The sequence below is a fragment of the Equus quagga genome, chromosome 1 (assembly GCF_021613505.1).
Source record: "Equus quagga isolate Etosha38 chromosome 1, UCLA_HA_Equagga_1.0, whole genome shotgun sequence".
NCBI lineage: Eukaryota > Metazoa > Chordata > Mammalia > Perissodactyla > Equidae > Equus > Equus quagga.
In genome coordinates, this window is record NC_060267.1 from 29,380,836 (window position 1) to 29,397,866 (window position 17,031).

At 40.6% G+C, this 17,031-nt stretch overlaps 1 protein-coding gene across 6 annotated transcripts in view; it reads right to left on the bottom strand.

The window, feature by feature from the left end:
- The window catches only part of BICD1 (BICD cargo adaptor 1), a 208,687-nt gene extending 192,980 nt beyond the window's left edge, over positions 1 to 15,707 (bottom strand). For all 6 annotated transcript variants that reach the window (XM_046647535.1, XM_046647517.1, XM_046647501.1 and 3 more), the window contains exon 1: positions 15,494 to 15,707. In XM_046647535.1, the coding sequence (XP_046503491.1) occupies positions 15,494 to 15,706 (213 nt within the window). In that variant the 5' untranslated portion in view covers position 15,707. The remainder of the gene's footprint in view (positions 1 to 15,493) is intronic.
- Between the last annotated feature and the right edge of the window lie 1,324 nt (positions 15,708 to 17,031).

The window sequence follows — 17,031 nt, forward strand, 5'->3', positions numbered from 1 at the left end:
TTATTTAAATTTCTATGTAACCAAATGTTTCAGTCCTGTCTTTTGATTCCAAGTTTTATATCTTGCTTAGGAAGATTTCCTCCACATTCACATTTAATGTGTTCTCAGGAATTTTCTTCTAATTAGAGTTCACTCTTTACTGATCCATTAAATCCTTGAATTTCTAGCGTAAAGTCAAAGAAGAGAGAAAGGATAAAAGACCATGACAAAGAAAAGTATAGAGGGAGAAAAAAGGCACTGGAGAAGTCCTATTTTTTAATGTTGAAGAGAGAGTTTTAACAAGATGCCAGATTGCTGAATTTTTCCTCTCCAGATTATTGATGTTATGGGGGGCAACCCTCAAATATATTGATTTGAAAATATAATTAAGCTATAAACTTCAGGGAAAATTTTTGGGTTTAAAACTATCTGAGCACAAACAATTCTATGAAGTTTTTTGGGTTTTTGGTGAGGAAGATTTGCCCTGAGCTAACACCTGTTGCCAATCTTCCTCTTTTTTTGCTTGAGGAAGATTAGCCGTAAACTGACATTTGTGCCAATCTTCCTCTATTTTGTATGTGGGTTGCCACCACAGCATGGCTGATGAGTGGTGTAGGTCTGTGCCCAGGATTTGAACTGGTGAACCCTGGGCCACTGAAGTGGAGCACACCGAACTTAACCACTACACCACAGGGCTGGCCCCTAAAGTTCTTTAAAGTGAGAAGAGGGACAATGCCATTTTTCAAAATATTAAAAATGAAGTAATGTAAACTGATAAAAAAAGAAATTAATTCCTATGTAAGTAATATTTCATCTGAGCTTTTTCCATAAAAGTTTTCAATTTTACAGGAGTATGAAGTTATTTATAACTAAATAGGCCAGTTGACTGGGAATCAGTGGAGAAAATTATTTTTCCAATGACTGTGAAATGAAGGAAAATAACCAAAGGAAGATTTTTCACAGAGCTATAGGTAATAAGATGTTTCAGATGCTTAAGTTGGAAATATGTGGCTCAAAAGCCACAAAAGGGACTTTGTGGATTAGAGCTTGTATTATTTTTTAATACTTTCTGAAAAGCTCTTAAACAGTATTTTTCTCCAAAGTGACTTCTTAAGAATTAGATCACAGATCCCATTAAGGTTTCTAGCAAAACCTAATTAGACAATTGAGTTCCCTTGTTGGAGCTTGTGTACTTTGCTTATAAAAATGCCAACAAAGTCTAGGACAACCACAACCAGACACTCAGAATCCCCTTCCTTAACACCTACTGGGGAGAAGGAAATCAACAGCGCGATCTGCCCTCACTCACTCGCTGCTTCTTTGTAAATGTTGAATGCATGTCAAAGCAGAGAGCCAATGAGAGCAAAGAGGAAGACTCCTAACGCAGAGCAAAACGGGTGAAGTATCCCACCAGCTATCAAGAACTTATCATAAAGCTCTAATGGAAAGACAATGTGGTGTTTGCACAGGAATAGACCAACAACTAATGGAACAGAATAGTCCAGAAATAGACCTATGCCTACATAGACACTTGATTTATGACAAAGCAGAAATTGAAGATTAGTGGAGGAAAGAGAGACTGTTCAATAACTGGTGGCGTTGGGTAACTGGCAATCCAATTTTATGGGGGGAAAATTATGGGGAAAAAAAACAAATTAGATTTCTGTTTTATATCAAACACAGAAATCAATTTCAGGGAGAATTAAAGATTTAAATATAAAAGGCAAACCATAAGACGTCTGGAAAACGATATAGGTGAATATTTTTATGAGCTTATATAGTAAGAAAGGCTTTCTTAAACAAGAATTTTAAAAAGCCAATCTATAAACAGGAAAGAGTGATGAATCAATTAAAATTAAAATTACGAAGCTCTCTTTATCAAAGGGAACCCAAAAAAAGTGGAAAGATAAGCCACAAACTAGGAAAAGAGATTTCCAACATATATAATTGAGATAGGCTTAGTGTATAGAATATAAAGATAGATATATACTCCTACAAATCAGTAAGAAAAATATAAACAATCCCAGCAGAAAAATGGGCAAAAGACAAGAAAAAGCATTTCAATGAAGGGGAAATATAAATGCCTATAAACACTTAAGAAGATGCTTAACCTCATTAATAGTCACAAAATGCAAACTAAAGCTACAATGAGATACCGTTTCACATCTACCTCACTAGGCAAATGTTCTCAAGTCTGACCGTACAAAAGAATGAGAAGGATGTGGAGCCGATGGTGCCTTGTTCCTTGTATATTTTTGCAATTTTAAAAAAATTTTTGCCTTGGGCTCACATCTTTTTAGAATATTATCTGTGGTAATTCTTTCTAGTCCACCATGACAGCAGGTTTCTTCAAAGCAGGTCTGTACGTGCTTCTGACAGATGTCTGCAGGCATGACCAGCGGGGATCACTCTAAAGCAAATTCTGACCTTAAGGTTTTTTGGATTTCAGCCCCTCCACACACACTCTGTGCGAACAGTCTGCAAACGCTGGTGAGAGCCAATCGGTGGAGTGTGAAGTCTGAGGAGAGACACCCAATTTTTCATGTCGTCCCTGTCGGAGATGGGGTAGGACAGTATATCCAATTCTCCCTTACGCTGAGTGTGAAATCCTTTGGGGTCCAAACTTGGAGGGTTCTAGGCTTTGTCTCCTATTTCCTCTACCCTACATGGCCCATAGGAACGATGCTCAGTTTTGCCTCATTCAGCAAATGCACCCAAGGCAAACGTCAGCGCTGACATACTGCCTACTTCTAAAGGTTCTTGCTCTAATTCAGTTTTAACGTCTCAGCATCCTTACTATGAAGACAATTCATTCATGTATTTTAAGGGCTAGTTTTATATTTTATCTAGCATTTTTAATTGTTCCCAGCAGAAGGGTTAGTCAGAAGTCCTAGACCACTGTACTGCCAGAATCAAAAGCCAAAAAATCAGTTTTAAAACATAAAGCTAACGATGTTACTCTCCTGCTTTGAAACTTTCAATGCTTTTCCCGTGGTATATAAAGTTTAAGCTCCTTACCACTCCCATAAGTGGCCTGACCTTCTTCAAGGGGCATAAGGGAGACTCTCCCAGAGGAGAAGCGAAATGGAGGTTGAACCTGAATCAACGGCAACTGAGAGAAAAGACAAGAGAGAGGAGGACAACGACAAAGTAATCCTAATTAGCAAAGCCAATGGGCAAGGGAGTATTCAAGTCTCCTATCGACAGAGCTCAACATCCAAATCCAATCAATCTAAGAATCTAAGTCAAGACTGCAGGGCATTACGGCTCTCAGAGCCCAGAGATTCGGGAATCCGAGGGGTGTATGAAAGATCAGGGTCACCAGGAGCAGCACCAGACCAACCACATGGAAGGACAGCAAGCACTGAGGACCCAAACCGAAGCGGAATTAACGGATGGTCACAATGTGGGTAAGATCGGGAAGCTGCCACTCTCTCATTTACAAGAGGCCATGAGGCTAAAACAAAGCCTAAAACACAGCCAACAGAGGGCATGGGAGCAGCAGATACTTCCAGACTCCTTGTTAGCTGGAGGTACTTCTTACAGTGTCACTGCGCCTGGCTCTCCTGTTGCAGACTTCATTACAGTCAGCTACGCCAAAGCCTTGGCTGGCAGGGACCGACAGGCCTAATTACAAGGCCCTTCATCCACAGTCTGGCCCCAAACCATCTCTCCAGGCTCACCTCCCACCTCTCCTCCCATTTCAAATACCACCTGCAAACAACACAGCTGCTGACAAGCAACAATCTCTCCAACCTTCCCTCCTTAGCAACCTCTTTCCTCTTCCTGAACGACTCTGCTCCTCCCATCTGTCTGCAAAGTCCTTATCATTCTTCATGCCCCCTCACATGTCGCCTTGATCAAGAAGTTTGCTCTGATTCCTTTGAGTTTGCTGCCCTCCACTTTGGCGTCCTATCAAGCACAGACAACACGTTATTACCTTTGTTATTTTACTATTATTATCAGCATCACATCCCTCATTTAGTAGTGCCTACTATGTGTCAGGGACTGTATTAAATGCTTTACATCAATTTTTCTTTAACATCCCTAGTGATTATGCTCCTCCATTTTACAGAGGAGGAAAGTGAGGTTCATAGAGTTTTAAGTATTAGCCTAAGATCACATAGCTACTAAAGGGATTCAAAAATAGATTGTTCTGACTCAAAAGCCTGTGATCTTGCCAGTAAAATATCATAATCACATTTGTGCATGTCTATTGCCTCCAACAGTAAATAACTAACTTAAAAATACAGACCATGTCTTCCTCATTTTTGTATACCCAGCATAATGCTTGTCATATAACTGATGCTCTCTGAATATTTAATATATGAATGAATGAATGAATGAAAGACTAGCATTCATTCCAGGCTCTCAGGCACTAAAACATCAGCTGTAGCACAGAACCAGTAACACACTGTTGAAACTGTCTTTATGTCCTACGGTCTACCAGGTGGCTGATATGCTCCAGAATAAGGACAGAGAGTAGACCAGAATTAGGTGAAGATTCAGGTACAAAGAACCTGGCAAGTCAGTCATTTTTAGTAAACTGGTATAATTGGTCAAATGGTTATTTTTTAAACAAGTGGTTTATTCCAAGCTTTTTTCAAAATTGCTGGCTGTCTAAATAACTTCATCTGTATTTTTTTTCTAGCCTAAATCAATGCAATACCATACACATCTATTAAACCCTTGTGATGAATGAAAAAAGAAAAGAATGCAACATATCTCACGAGCTGTCAGGTTGATTTAAACTCCTTTCCCATGAAGGAGGTCAGAGTCTTGCTTGAATGCACACACAGGTTATCTCAGTGGGGGGAAAAGGGCAGAACTTTGTGACTCTTTGGCTCAAAATCCTCTAAAAGTTTCTCCTCTCCTTATAGCAAAAGCCAAAGTCCTGATAACAACCAAAAACCTGCTCCATCATTTGACCCCCATTCCCTCTCTGACTCACCCACTATTCACCCCCTCACTAAACCCCTCTTTGCTTTCCTTCTCAAGCAGGCTCTCTCTGACTATTGAAAACAGCAACCTCTTCTCACTTCACACCCTGCCTCCTCCTCTCTCCTCTATTTTTCTCTATACCATTTAGGACGATCTAACATTCAATTTTATGTATTCACTATTTATTGTCCCCCTTCTCAAGAATGTAAGCTTCATGAACATGGAGATTTCTGTGGGTTTGTTCTCTGCTGTAGCCTTAGCACCCAGATCTGTGCCTAACACACAGGAGGCACTAAATACATCATCATTGTAGAAAGAATGAACAAATCATATTTAGCTTTCTGCAACGACCTATCTGCTCACAGTATTTACTTTGGTGTCCATTTTCCAAATTTCTAAGTCACACTAGCCTCACAAATTAAGATGAAACTTAAAATTTTTTCACTTGGAATTGATCAATGATGACCAAATTCTCATTGGTCTAGAGTTCTTTTCATTGCCTTTTCCCGAAATGTCTTACTGTAACCATCGCCTACAAATGTAATTGCGGTTTTGAGATCCCAGTCTCAATTTTAGCAAATTATCCCAAACACTTCAACGTGGCTTGCAAAGATATATTATTTATTTTGGTAAAGGGAAAAAAGCACACAAAACTTGATTGGAAATAACTATGTTGATTAAGATAGAGGACCTAAGAACTCTTAAGAAAGGGTTCTTAAGAATTCTAAACCATTTTAAAATATTTGCAAAAAGGGAATATTCTTGTTGTCCAGATCATTAGAACTAGATCATTAAACCAAAGTTAATTCTGAATTACCAACACTAATCAAGAGCCTTAGCAATTTTTAAAAAATAACCCAGTCAACAATTCAAAAGGGATTTATAATTGGCTTTTTAACACATTCTATTATTTCCTTTTATTCTCTCTAATTGTTGTTTTTCCTTTTTAATTTTATTTTCTTGAGATTTGAGCTTAAAGGCTCTTTGCACACACTAGCATTAGCAGAAAGAAAAACAGATTGTGATTTAAAGAGTAAAAAATTGCCGTGCATGCCAAAGAGATCATGTGCAAGGTGACAGTATCTTCGGCTCCACAAAGGAAGTCATGGACAAGATTAGACTCATCCTGTCTCCATCTAGTTACCTCATGCTGAGGTCAACTTCAAAAAATCTCCTAAAACTTTCTAGAAAACGGCAATCAGTGAGCCTTATCAACAAGGCACATCCGTGTTATAATATAAACCTCTTTCAGTTTCAAAACTTGATGGCTAAGGGCTCTTCAACAGTGGCATTTGATTCCACATTAGTCTGCAGTATGCGAGAGAAAAACAAAGACCCATCATTCTAAACCTTCCATTACAGACCCACGCCAAACTGGGCAACAAACATTCCTAAGGAAATTGCTACTGTTATTGTGTACTTCCCATAAATGTAAACAGGTTTCTTATTTTCAATCCTAAATTTAAAGATAGAAACATAGCAGTTGAATATTACATTTTAGAGTAGTGCCATTTCTCCATAAAATAATGTTGAAAAACAGTAAGCATGTACAACCAAAAGAACAATGAAAATAACCTCAGATGTTAAAGATCAATCCATCGAAGCAATTCGTTTTTAATATTCTATTTTGGAACTTGTAAAGTTGGTATAAACAACTGCAAGCAGAATAAAGCAACAAAACAGACAAAACAAAGAAATAACTTTTAAAAGAAACTTTAAACAACCCTGAAGAATAGAAAATTAAACACAGTCTAATTTAACAAACATCTCTAATATAGTTGAGTCTTTGATGATGTTTGTTAGTTTTCTGAAAGGCTTTACAGCGTCAATTCCAAAATAGAGAAGACAAGTAAAAAAGACTGCACAATTAAGATTTATATCTTAGCTCAGAACTTCCCAGCTTTTCTTACCAAACACTTCTGTTCCTACGGAGTGATTTATTCTCAGAGTTGGAAGTATCTAGAGAAGAGGTTCTCAGCCCTGGCTCCACCTGGGGTGGAGATGGGGGGTCACATACTGAAGTCCTGGCTCCTCCTCCAAGACTCTGATTGAACTGTCTTGGAGTGGGGTCCAGGTAGCAGTATTTTTATAAACCACCAAGGTGATGCTTTGTGTAGTCTGTATTGGACGTCACTAGTTCTGACTCATCTCTTCTAAAAGAAGAGCTCAGGCAGTATCTAGGCTCTGCTCAAACACTTTCAATGGTTGAGACCCAAAATCTCATTCAAAAAATCCAAAGGCAATATACTACTTTACAGATGCTCATTTTTCAAATACGAATGGTTATTTTTACAGGGCATGGTGACCCATCATTTCCCCTAACAACTGCAGAGTTCCAAGATCCTTGCCCTTGTCCCTCTTTCTAAAAATCACTTCCCCCAATTTCCAGATGACCAGCTCCTTCTCATCATTCAGGTCCGAGCTCAGATGTCACTCCCTGGGAGAGGCTTTTCCTGACCACACTTTCCCCAGCAAGCCTCCACCTTTTCACTCAGGGCACATCTCCCATCTGAAGTGTGTGTGTGTTTCCTGACTATCGCCTGGTCTGAAACAAACTCCATTCAGGCAGCTCCACCTTGTCAGTCTTGTTCAAGGTTGTATCTTGAGCAAGTGGCACAGCGCCCATCATAGCAGCCACTCAATACATATTTTTGAATGAATAAATGAAACAGAACAAGAGGTAATGGAAAATCTAAAGCAAAAAGAAAAACTCAGATAGGTATACAATGTAAATAGTTGGCAAGGCAGATTACAAAATATTGGACCAAGTGTAAATGACAAAATATATAATCATGTACGCACATGTATGTGCAAGTGTGTGCACGTGTGTGTATGAAAACAAAGATTCTGGAGGCTCTAGACTGCCATCAATGCAACTATATAGCTTCAAAATGTATAAAGTTAAAGTGAAACTTCCCAAAATTTACAGAGATAGTCATCCAATTTTTTTATTATACATCAGTTTTTTCCTGAAAATCAAGCACAACATAAATCAAAATTAAGATAAACTTTTGACACACTTTGAAAACACTTGAAATGTTCAAAAGTCATACATACTGTGAAATGCTAAACAGAAAAATTTAACCATGTTGGAAACACTGTGAGTCAGGGGGAAGAGAGTATAAAAAATACAAACATATGTACACTTACATGGAAGACCTAAAATGATTTTCAAAAACCTCAGACTAGGAGACGGACCTTTGAGATTATTCCATATAAACCCCTTTCCAACCACAAACCCTCCAGACAGTATTCCCAGCACATGGTCGACTAGCCTCAAACTTTTTGGTGATGGGGAACTCACTACTTCATAAAGAAGGCTGCCTCATTCATTACTGGACAACTATACTTGTTAGTTCTTTATTTTGATCCAAAGTCTGTCTTCCAGGGACCCACTGGGCCTCGCTCTGCTCTCTGAAGCCAAGTATAAATAGGTCGGTGAAAACAACCTCAGTGAATCAGTTCCATACAGTACAGGCGTGACTAGAGAAGAGAATCTGGAAGGGAAATGAGTTTGGGCCAGGTGTTCAAAGGAGAACTATGAATTGTTTTTTTTAAAAAAAATTGTGGACAGACAGAGTACAAGTGTGAAAAAGGTGGGTTATGCTGGCTGGAACCGAGTGACCAGAGTGGAAATAGATTGGAGGAATAAAAAAACCGTTGATGCAAAACCCCAAAGGCTAAGTGAAGTTATTGCAATTAAGTAAGATTATTCTGTACTTCGTAAAAAACAGAACAAATTTGAAAAGGACAGGTTAATAAGTAGACTCAGTAACTCTAAAACACAGCGTCACAGAAATTTAAAGATAATAAAAATCATAGAGCTTATCTATTCCAACCCCTTAATTTTATAGACAAAGTAATTAAGTCCCAGGAGGGAGAGGTATTCATGGCCACTCAAACTCCCTTCCACCGTAACAAGGAAGAACACTTTTGCTGAACAATCTCCTGTCTTGTACCCTCTTCTCCCCATCACCTGCATAGCATGCTGAATCTGAGATGCTGTATAAGATCCTAACCAACTATCTCAAAACTCAACTATCACAGAGCAAGGATGGGATAATGTAATGAGGCCCAATTGCCTGAATCATCTTGGCTTCTTACCAAGACCCAGAATAGACAGGATGTGGCCACCCTGCAGGACTGAGTCTCGCTGGCCATGGAATCCAGCCACCTATTATGCTGATACACCGACCTCCAGCACCAGCCAAGAAGACAAGGAATCAAAATCGCTGCTAATTCACCCACAAAACTTTCCATCTTTTCGCTTGGTATTATCACACAGGCCTGCCATGGGACAACCAATTCCATCTGTTTCTTTTACCCATAGCCACACCTTTGTTTTCTCTCCCACTTACCACCCAAGCTATCCTCAGGGCAGAACCTGGCCCTCTCCTCCCCTCCCACCTCCCAGGGTCACCCACTCTCCCTGAGGCTCTCTGGTTTTCTTCCCTAGTCTGTCCGGATTTTCTTCACACTTGAAACATCAGTGCCTTAAAAATGCAGCCCTGTTCTAGAAATATCTGCATTTTAAAATGACGTACTATTCAATGAAAACTGCCAGCTTGCAGAGTAATATGTATGGCATGACGTCATTTTTATAAAAACAAAAGAACAAGAACAACCAAAAATCCTGTGTATGAATTCATATGTTTAAAGATATTTAAAACAAATAAAGAAAATACTCGCTAAAGTATTAGCAATAGAGACAGAACTGGTGGGGGAAGAAGGGGAAATTATTAATTTGTATATGCTTTCATGTAACTTGGATTGCTGCCATACACCATCCTAATCACACAATTGTAATTTTTAAAGAGCAATCAAACTTTTATGATAAAAAAAAGGAAAAAAAATTTAAAAGCGCTAATGGAATTTTAAGTATCAGTCAGCAAGGGGTGAGTGCTGTTGCTCCCAGCCCTTCTAACCTAAGAGGTCAGCAAGGGCTAGTTTTCCATTTAGGCTGCCCTTGGGGTCCCCGCTGTGCCAGCCTAGCCCATTGTTTACTAGTTTGCACATTTCCTAATTCAGCATGTAATTAAATCGGTGAAAACATTGTTCAATTGTTCACATCTTCCACATTGTGGAAATTAGGTCTGAATAAAATGACAACCAATTGCACAAATTATTCATTTGTTTTATTAAACTGAGGGGTCGGCCCTGTGGCCAAGTGGTTAAGTTCACGCGCTCCGCTTCAGCGGCCCAGAGTTTCGCCAGTTCAGATCCTGGGCACAGACCTAGCACCGCTCATCAAGCCATGCTGAGGCGGCACCCCACACAGCATAACCAGAAGGACCCACAACTAAACATATATACAACTACGTACCAGGGGGTTTTGGAGAGAAGAAGTAAAAATAAAATCTTAAGGAAACAAATTTAAACTGAGAGTTGAGTTTTTGAATTTATTACACAACTTATGAAGGAAATATGAATTAAAGGGGCTCATATAACTTGGTCATCAACCTCACCCTCTAAAACCACCCTTCCCCCATAGTACCTTCCTTTGTAAATGGAACCACCTTCTATCCATCTTAGAAGATTCTCAACTCTACTCTTTTCCTCACTTTCCACATCCATTCACATCCAATGCCATGTTCCACCCTACGCCTCCTAAATAGCTCGTAGGTTTGCTCCCTCCTCAAAGTCCCTACTGTTCCTGCATGGCTCCAATTCACTCTCTGAGACCTACACCACGACCTTCTGAATTGCACCTGTGGCTCTGGCTCAGACGTCCCACCCTCTCAGGTAGTATGGTGCAATGAAAAGCGGGCTTCTTCCTAAACCAGGTTTCACCACTCAGCTTTGCAGTCTTCAGAAGAATCTTTAATCTAAGACCCACTTTCCTCATCTGTATAATTCGAGTCATATCTACCTTGTAAAAGGACTGTTAGAAGAATTAAAGATAAGGCATGCAAAGCCCATAGTCCTAAATGAGAGCTTTGTACATAGTTCAATGCTTTAGTATTCTTACTATTTTCTTATCTGTAAAAACGGGCACTATGCCTCTGAGTTACTCTGAAGAATGAGACAAGATGGAAGGCATCAAACACAGTTACTAAGTGTTTCCTTTCATTTCCTTTTAATGGTTCCCCTCCCCAAGAAAAAATGTGGCCGCTGCCACTTTCCCAATTTCATCTCCTGCCACTTGACTTCACATGGCCCCTCTCTTTTAGCATAACGAATTATTTAATAGTACAATTATGTCTCTCTTCATGCCCTCCTCTCCTTCACAGCTATTTTTAGAGGTATAACTTTATGTGTGAGAAAGTCCTTTACTATGTATTTCAACATGCAAGTAATTATCATATTTTCAAATTTGGAATGCAATAGCTATAAAGAACAAGAGTACTTAAGAGAACGATAGTGCAGAATATTTGTAAACATGAAATTCTGAAAAAATCTGCAAACCTTGCCTTCTGTACCTGTTCATGTAAACATGGCGAATGTGATGAAAGACTATAAAATCAAGCTAAATGATCTCTAAGAAATAGCTCTGTCAGAGGTAAAATCTGGAGTTGAAATAAAAAGAAAGGATGATGCAAGTTAGAGCAATTAGGTCAAAAAAAGAAATGTAATTCAAAGCGATCATGTTTGTTTGTTGAGGCTGTTTATAAAGTTTCCAAAAGCATATGTTGATATATTTTAGATTTTTACATTAATTTACTAATAAATATGATAATAAATATAATCATTTCTTCTTTAAAAACAATAAGAGAGAAAAAATACTAGCTTAGGTAAATAAATTAAGTACTAACTTTCTCTATGTTTATTTGTATATTGGAAAAGAAATCTGTGGTTATTTTTCCCTGTATGATTTCATGATTTAGAATTTACAGAGATAAAGCTAACAATCTTTCTAAGCATATAAGGAAAAAAAATTAGTTCTGTTTAAACATGAATCCAGACGATTAAATGGCTTTCATCAGGTCCCTAATGTGACAATCTCTAAAGGAGTATAAGTTAAATGTTTATTTCTTGAATGATTTAACTATAGCCCTGAAAAAGCACAAAGTTGGCTCCAGGAGGAGACGCTGCTCCACGCTCAGAAAGCGCTTCTTCAGCAGTTGGGCTCTATCCTCGGCATTAGGGATGAGAAAATGAGCAAGAGAATGAGTTGAAGATTCTTAGTACATAGTCTACTGTAACCTAGCTGCAAACCTTTTCGAAAGTTGTCACACAGACATGTTTTCTAAAATGCTACCGGGAATGCTGAATCATTCCTTTCTAAGGGAATCTTTTTAAAGTTTACTACATTTTAAATTTCGAACAATTTTTACGTTTAAAAAAAACCTTTAAATTCGGGGTACCTTTTTAACGTATGTATATTTTTAGTTTTCGAATTATTTTAGAACATGACTCTTCTTCAAACACTATTTTGGCCTGGGTGACAGCCACAGTGCTGATTTATGCACATCCCAAACATACAGTCAGCCAGGCCGGGAACATAACTGGGCACGGGTGCTCCCCAGGTCACTGAAAAGCAAGGATTATTTGTGAGCTTCTAAAACTATGGTCAAGTATTCTAGTGGACATGTTGCTTTGTCCAGGCGCCCAAAGATAATATAAAGGAGGACGTTATGACGATGTCAGAAGTCATCCTTCTTTCAGATCCTTAGTACTTTGCTTTCAAGTGTGTTCTTTTGGGAACAGAATTACAGCAGTCATGGAGGCACGGAGCAGAGCCCCAAAGGACAGCAGCTCAGGCCAAAAAGCAATCCAGACCGAGGAAAGACATCAGAAAAAAATTACTGACTTCATCATCCTGATTTTGCACATCTTCAGGCAGCCCTGCTCACTTGCATCATTGTCACAGCAGACACAGCCCGGGAAGGAGGACAGCCACATTGCTGGGTGCTGACTCTCGAAAACAAAATGAGCTGTAAAGACTGAGCTGGGTGGCTACACTGCAAATCCTAATGTCCAACTTGGACTTAATACAGTGTTCCTCTGCTGACAGTCCCAGAAGTGATCCAGTTATTTTTAAATGGATCGTATTTGTTGAAAGAACCTAGAAACAAGCCAAAGATTTCTTTTATACATGGCTTAATAGATATAACGTGACAACATTGTTTACTATATATACCTGAAAACGAACAAACCTTCCTTTTGAAAAATCAGACCACTCACAAAACATGTTTTTCAAAAATGGGTTCTATATGATATCATCGTTGGAATGCCTTAGTTTGCACAATTATTTGGATTTACTTTTCAAACAGGAAATATTATTGAGACAGATTTAGCTCATTTAAACAATAATCACAACTAAAGTGTACATCATGTTTAAAAGATGAAAATAACAGGTCTCACTATCAAATAATCAGGTATAATGATTATTTTATTACCTTAAAATACATTTTTATATAATTATGTAAGCCAATTCATCAGAAACCCAAAATTGAACTATATTTATGCTAAATGCAACTCAAAATACACATGTAAATAAGTATTATTCGGTAAAAATAATCCTGATAAATTTTTATTAACCTCCTGTTATACAAATATGCTTCAGATTTTTATAGAGAAAATTTATAATTGGTATTTGCACTATTCTGTATTAAGAAACTGATGTTATACTATTCCCACAAAACTTTTTTTCTCATTTTTCCGATTATCGCTGATGAAAGTAATACAGGTAGTTTTTAAATACCAGTCACTTCCTACACTTCCAAATTTTCTTAGTCTTTCTCTGACACTAACCCATATTGACTAGTGAAAGCTTGATAAAAGTGTATCTTCTTCTAGTATAAACTTATTCTTTCACTAAATATTTATTGCTTGCTCACTCTGTGCTGGGTTTTGTATTAAAGGCTTTGGTTGCGAAGTAAATTAAGACAGCTTCCTCCCCTTAAGTGCTCATGGTCTAGGAAAGGCAGACAAAAATGCATTGAGGTTTACTATTTAGGGCAAGTGCAAACGACACAGAAATCCCCCTAGAAGGGTTGTTTAAATCAAGCAGGAAGGTCAGTTGACAGTTACACTCCATTTCACTAAATGAAGTCCACTTCCTTCCTCAAGGAGGTGATGGCTTACCATTGCCTGGTTTGAACTTCCTTGTCTTGGTAAAGCAGTGTTGACAGGTGTAGACAACATCAAAACATCTCTGAGAATTGCAATCACCATCCTGTTTCCTGAGTCCACAAGGTTTAGCATCATTGAATTTAAACATATCAGCCTAAGAACTAATCTAAATTGGCAAATACCAGTAAGTCCAGCTGTTGTTAAGAACAGACGTGTGCATGGTAAGAAAAATATAAACTAGAAATTTATAGCCTGATACACAAAAATCAGATTTCTAGTTGGGGTTTTTACCATATATCTATTTTTTGGCATTTAGACATCAGAATAAAAATAAAACGTACCTGACAGTACAAATGCTTACCATTTTATGTGCTAAATTAGAAGACAAGTTGATTATACGTGTCTTAAGTCATCGTGTTCAACTGTAACAACACAAGACACTCCCCGAAAAACTGAGTACGTTATAAGAAAAACATTTGTGATATTATTATACACCAAATTAGAATTAACATTTAAAATGCCAATATGCACCTAAAAATAAGGACTTGTCACATAGAAAAGCAGTGTGTACATTTAAATTTATAACTGGTTACGTGCTACCCATAGTGCCTCAGGAATCAGGCAAAACAGACTGAGTTCCTTCAACAATATGTATATTCCCATATGAGTGTTTGATAGGAAATCAAAGCATATTCATTATTTTCCTCTAATACATTAGCCAGTCTTTAAAAGAAGCCAAACATCAAAAGACTAAAAGAGGACAAGTGTCATACACGGCCCATTTGTGATACTCTGGTTTCATAAATGTAGTCATTTCAAACAGAAGAACCTCATTGAAATGCACAGCTACCCATGTATTTGAAACATATCACTTTTCTGATCATTTGTGGGGAGTTAAATTTTCCCTGGTCAGGGTGACCTTATCAGACTTGGGCATGGCCCAGCCTCACTCAGAGGTGAAATCAAGACAGAGGGATCACTCAGCAGTTGTTTTTCTCCTGCAGCCGGACGACAAGAATAACTAAAGCCAAAAAGAATGAAGACCGCCCAGCCTTTGTCAAATGGGATTGGCCGGAAGTTCTAATCACAGTTCCCTCTCTTATCAAGGGGTGGTTACGGCCAGCAGAAGGCTGAGGTACCACAGAACCTGAAATTGTGGGTCCTCGGCACAAACCTACTCATCACCTTTGTGGATTATGGGATTGTCACTGAAACCTGAGTTTGAAATCACAGCAGTTCTGAGAAGTTTGATTTATACATTCCAACCCAACTGAATGTCGCCTTAGAGCGCTGAGACTTGAAGACTTATGAATCTCCCTCCCCCACAGCCTTAACAGCCCTTGCCTCCCAAATTCCAGCTTACACATTCAATCCCTGGGCAATTTTTCTCTTGGGGGAAAAACAATGGACTCTTTCAATCTTCAGTTATCAACAAAGGACTCTAAGATGAAGAAACAGGCCTTTCAACAGCATCTTTTCCGACTTCTTTATAAATGATGAGTGGGCGTTGGGGGTGGGGGACGGGGGCCGAGGAGGGAAAAGGTGACAGGCAACTCACCTCTTTCAGCTGCTCCAGCTCCTGTTTGAGGCTGTCGTACTCAGCCTCCAGCTCGTCATACTGCTGTTTGAGGGTCAGCTTCTCTTCCAGCACCACCAGCCCGTACTCGGCAGCCTGGATCTTCTCGTGGGTCGTCTCTGTGAGCTCCTTGGTCAGCCTCTCTATCTCAGTCTTATAATGGTCCACAGTCTGCGATACCTCTTCTGCGGCCATAGCCCCGGTGGATGGAGGCAGGAGCGGGTGATGGGGTGGGGGAGATGGATGCAAAGCAGGCAGGGTAAGGAAGAAGGAAATGGGAAGGGAAGGGTAAAAACGGAAAAGAAAAGTGTAGCTGGATGAATGAGCAGAGAGCCAAGCCCTGACTGCTCCTCTGGCAGCAGCAGCTACACTGCCAGGGAAACTGACGAGAAATGCAACATGGAGAATGCAGGGAGAGGATCAGGGCGAGGCGGCAGCTGCTGCCGCATGTGTCCTCTGGGCCGGCCCCTGCGTGCGGTCAGCAGCCGGTCGGCATGGCCTGGGCTGCGGCGGCCAGGGGCGGCGAGGGGCTCCGGATTCTGCTTATTCAGAGGCGCCCGGCCGCCATGTCTCCCGGGCAGCGTCACTGCAGTCTCCCCCGGGTCTGGCGCGCTCCGGCTCGCGTCTCGCTCGCTCGCTCCACCTGCTCGCTCTGGCCGTGCTGCAGCCAGTGCGGAATGATGCAGTCTCGGGCCCGCTCCCTCCCTTCGCGCCTGGCCGGGGATCCGAGCAGGGGGCGGGGAGGCGGATGGAGTCAGCGCGGGGGGAGGAGGGCAGGATCCGACGGAAACATCCCGAGGCGCCTCCCGCCGGGCGCACGGGCCACGCCGCTGGCTGCACCGGGGGAGGGGGCGCGCGGGACGGAGGCCGAGGCCGAGGCGGAGGCGGGGGGACGCGCGCGGGGAGGGAGCCTCTGCCCTGCGCGGCTCGCCGCGGGCGGGAGTCTCCCCCAGAGCTTGCCCGGGGGACGTCGAAGCCCCCAAGAGTGGCGTGGGCGCCCCAGCTCTCTCGCTGCGAAGAGAGCTCAAGCTCAGGAAACTGCCTGGAATCGGCGCCTTCCTCAAGGAAAAGCAAACAGTAACTAGCGCACTCGGGGCCCGCGCATCCTTCTTCTCGTCCCCCGGGCTCGCAACGTCCTTCCTTGGCCGCCTGCACCCAAACACTGTGCTTCCAAAGCCTTCCAGACGCGCCCCAAGGCACCCGCCGGTTTCCGCCCTCTTCCTCCCCGTTCCTTTCCCTAGTTTGGGCTGGTTCGCCTCACACTCTCCCCAGATAACCTTACTATCCCCTCAGACACTCTTAGCTAAAGATCGCTTATCCTCACCCAACGTTTCTGTGCCTAGCTTATCACAAATCACTATCTACTCAGAACCAGATCTCTATAATGCATGCCTCCTGTGAACCTCTAGATACCATTATTTCTTACCCCAGTGGTTCTACTTTACAGATTCTTCAGTAAAGGAAAAGTGCATGAAATTCCCTATATACGGTATCAATAATACCCTACAATAAAACATTTT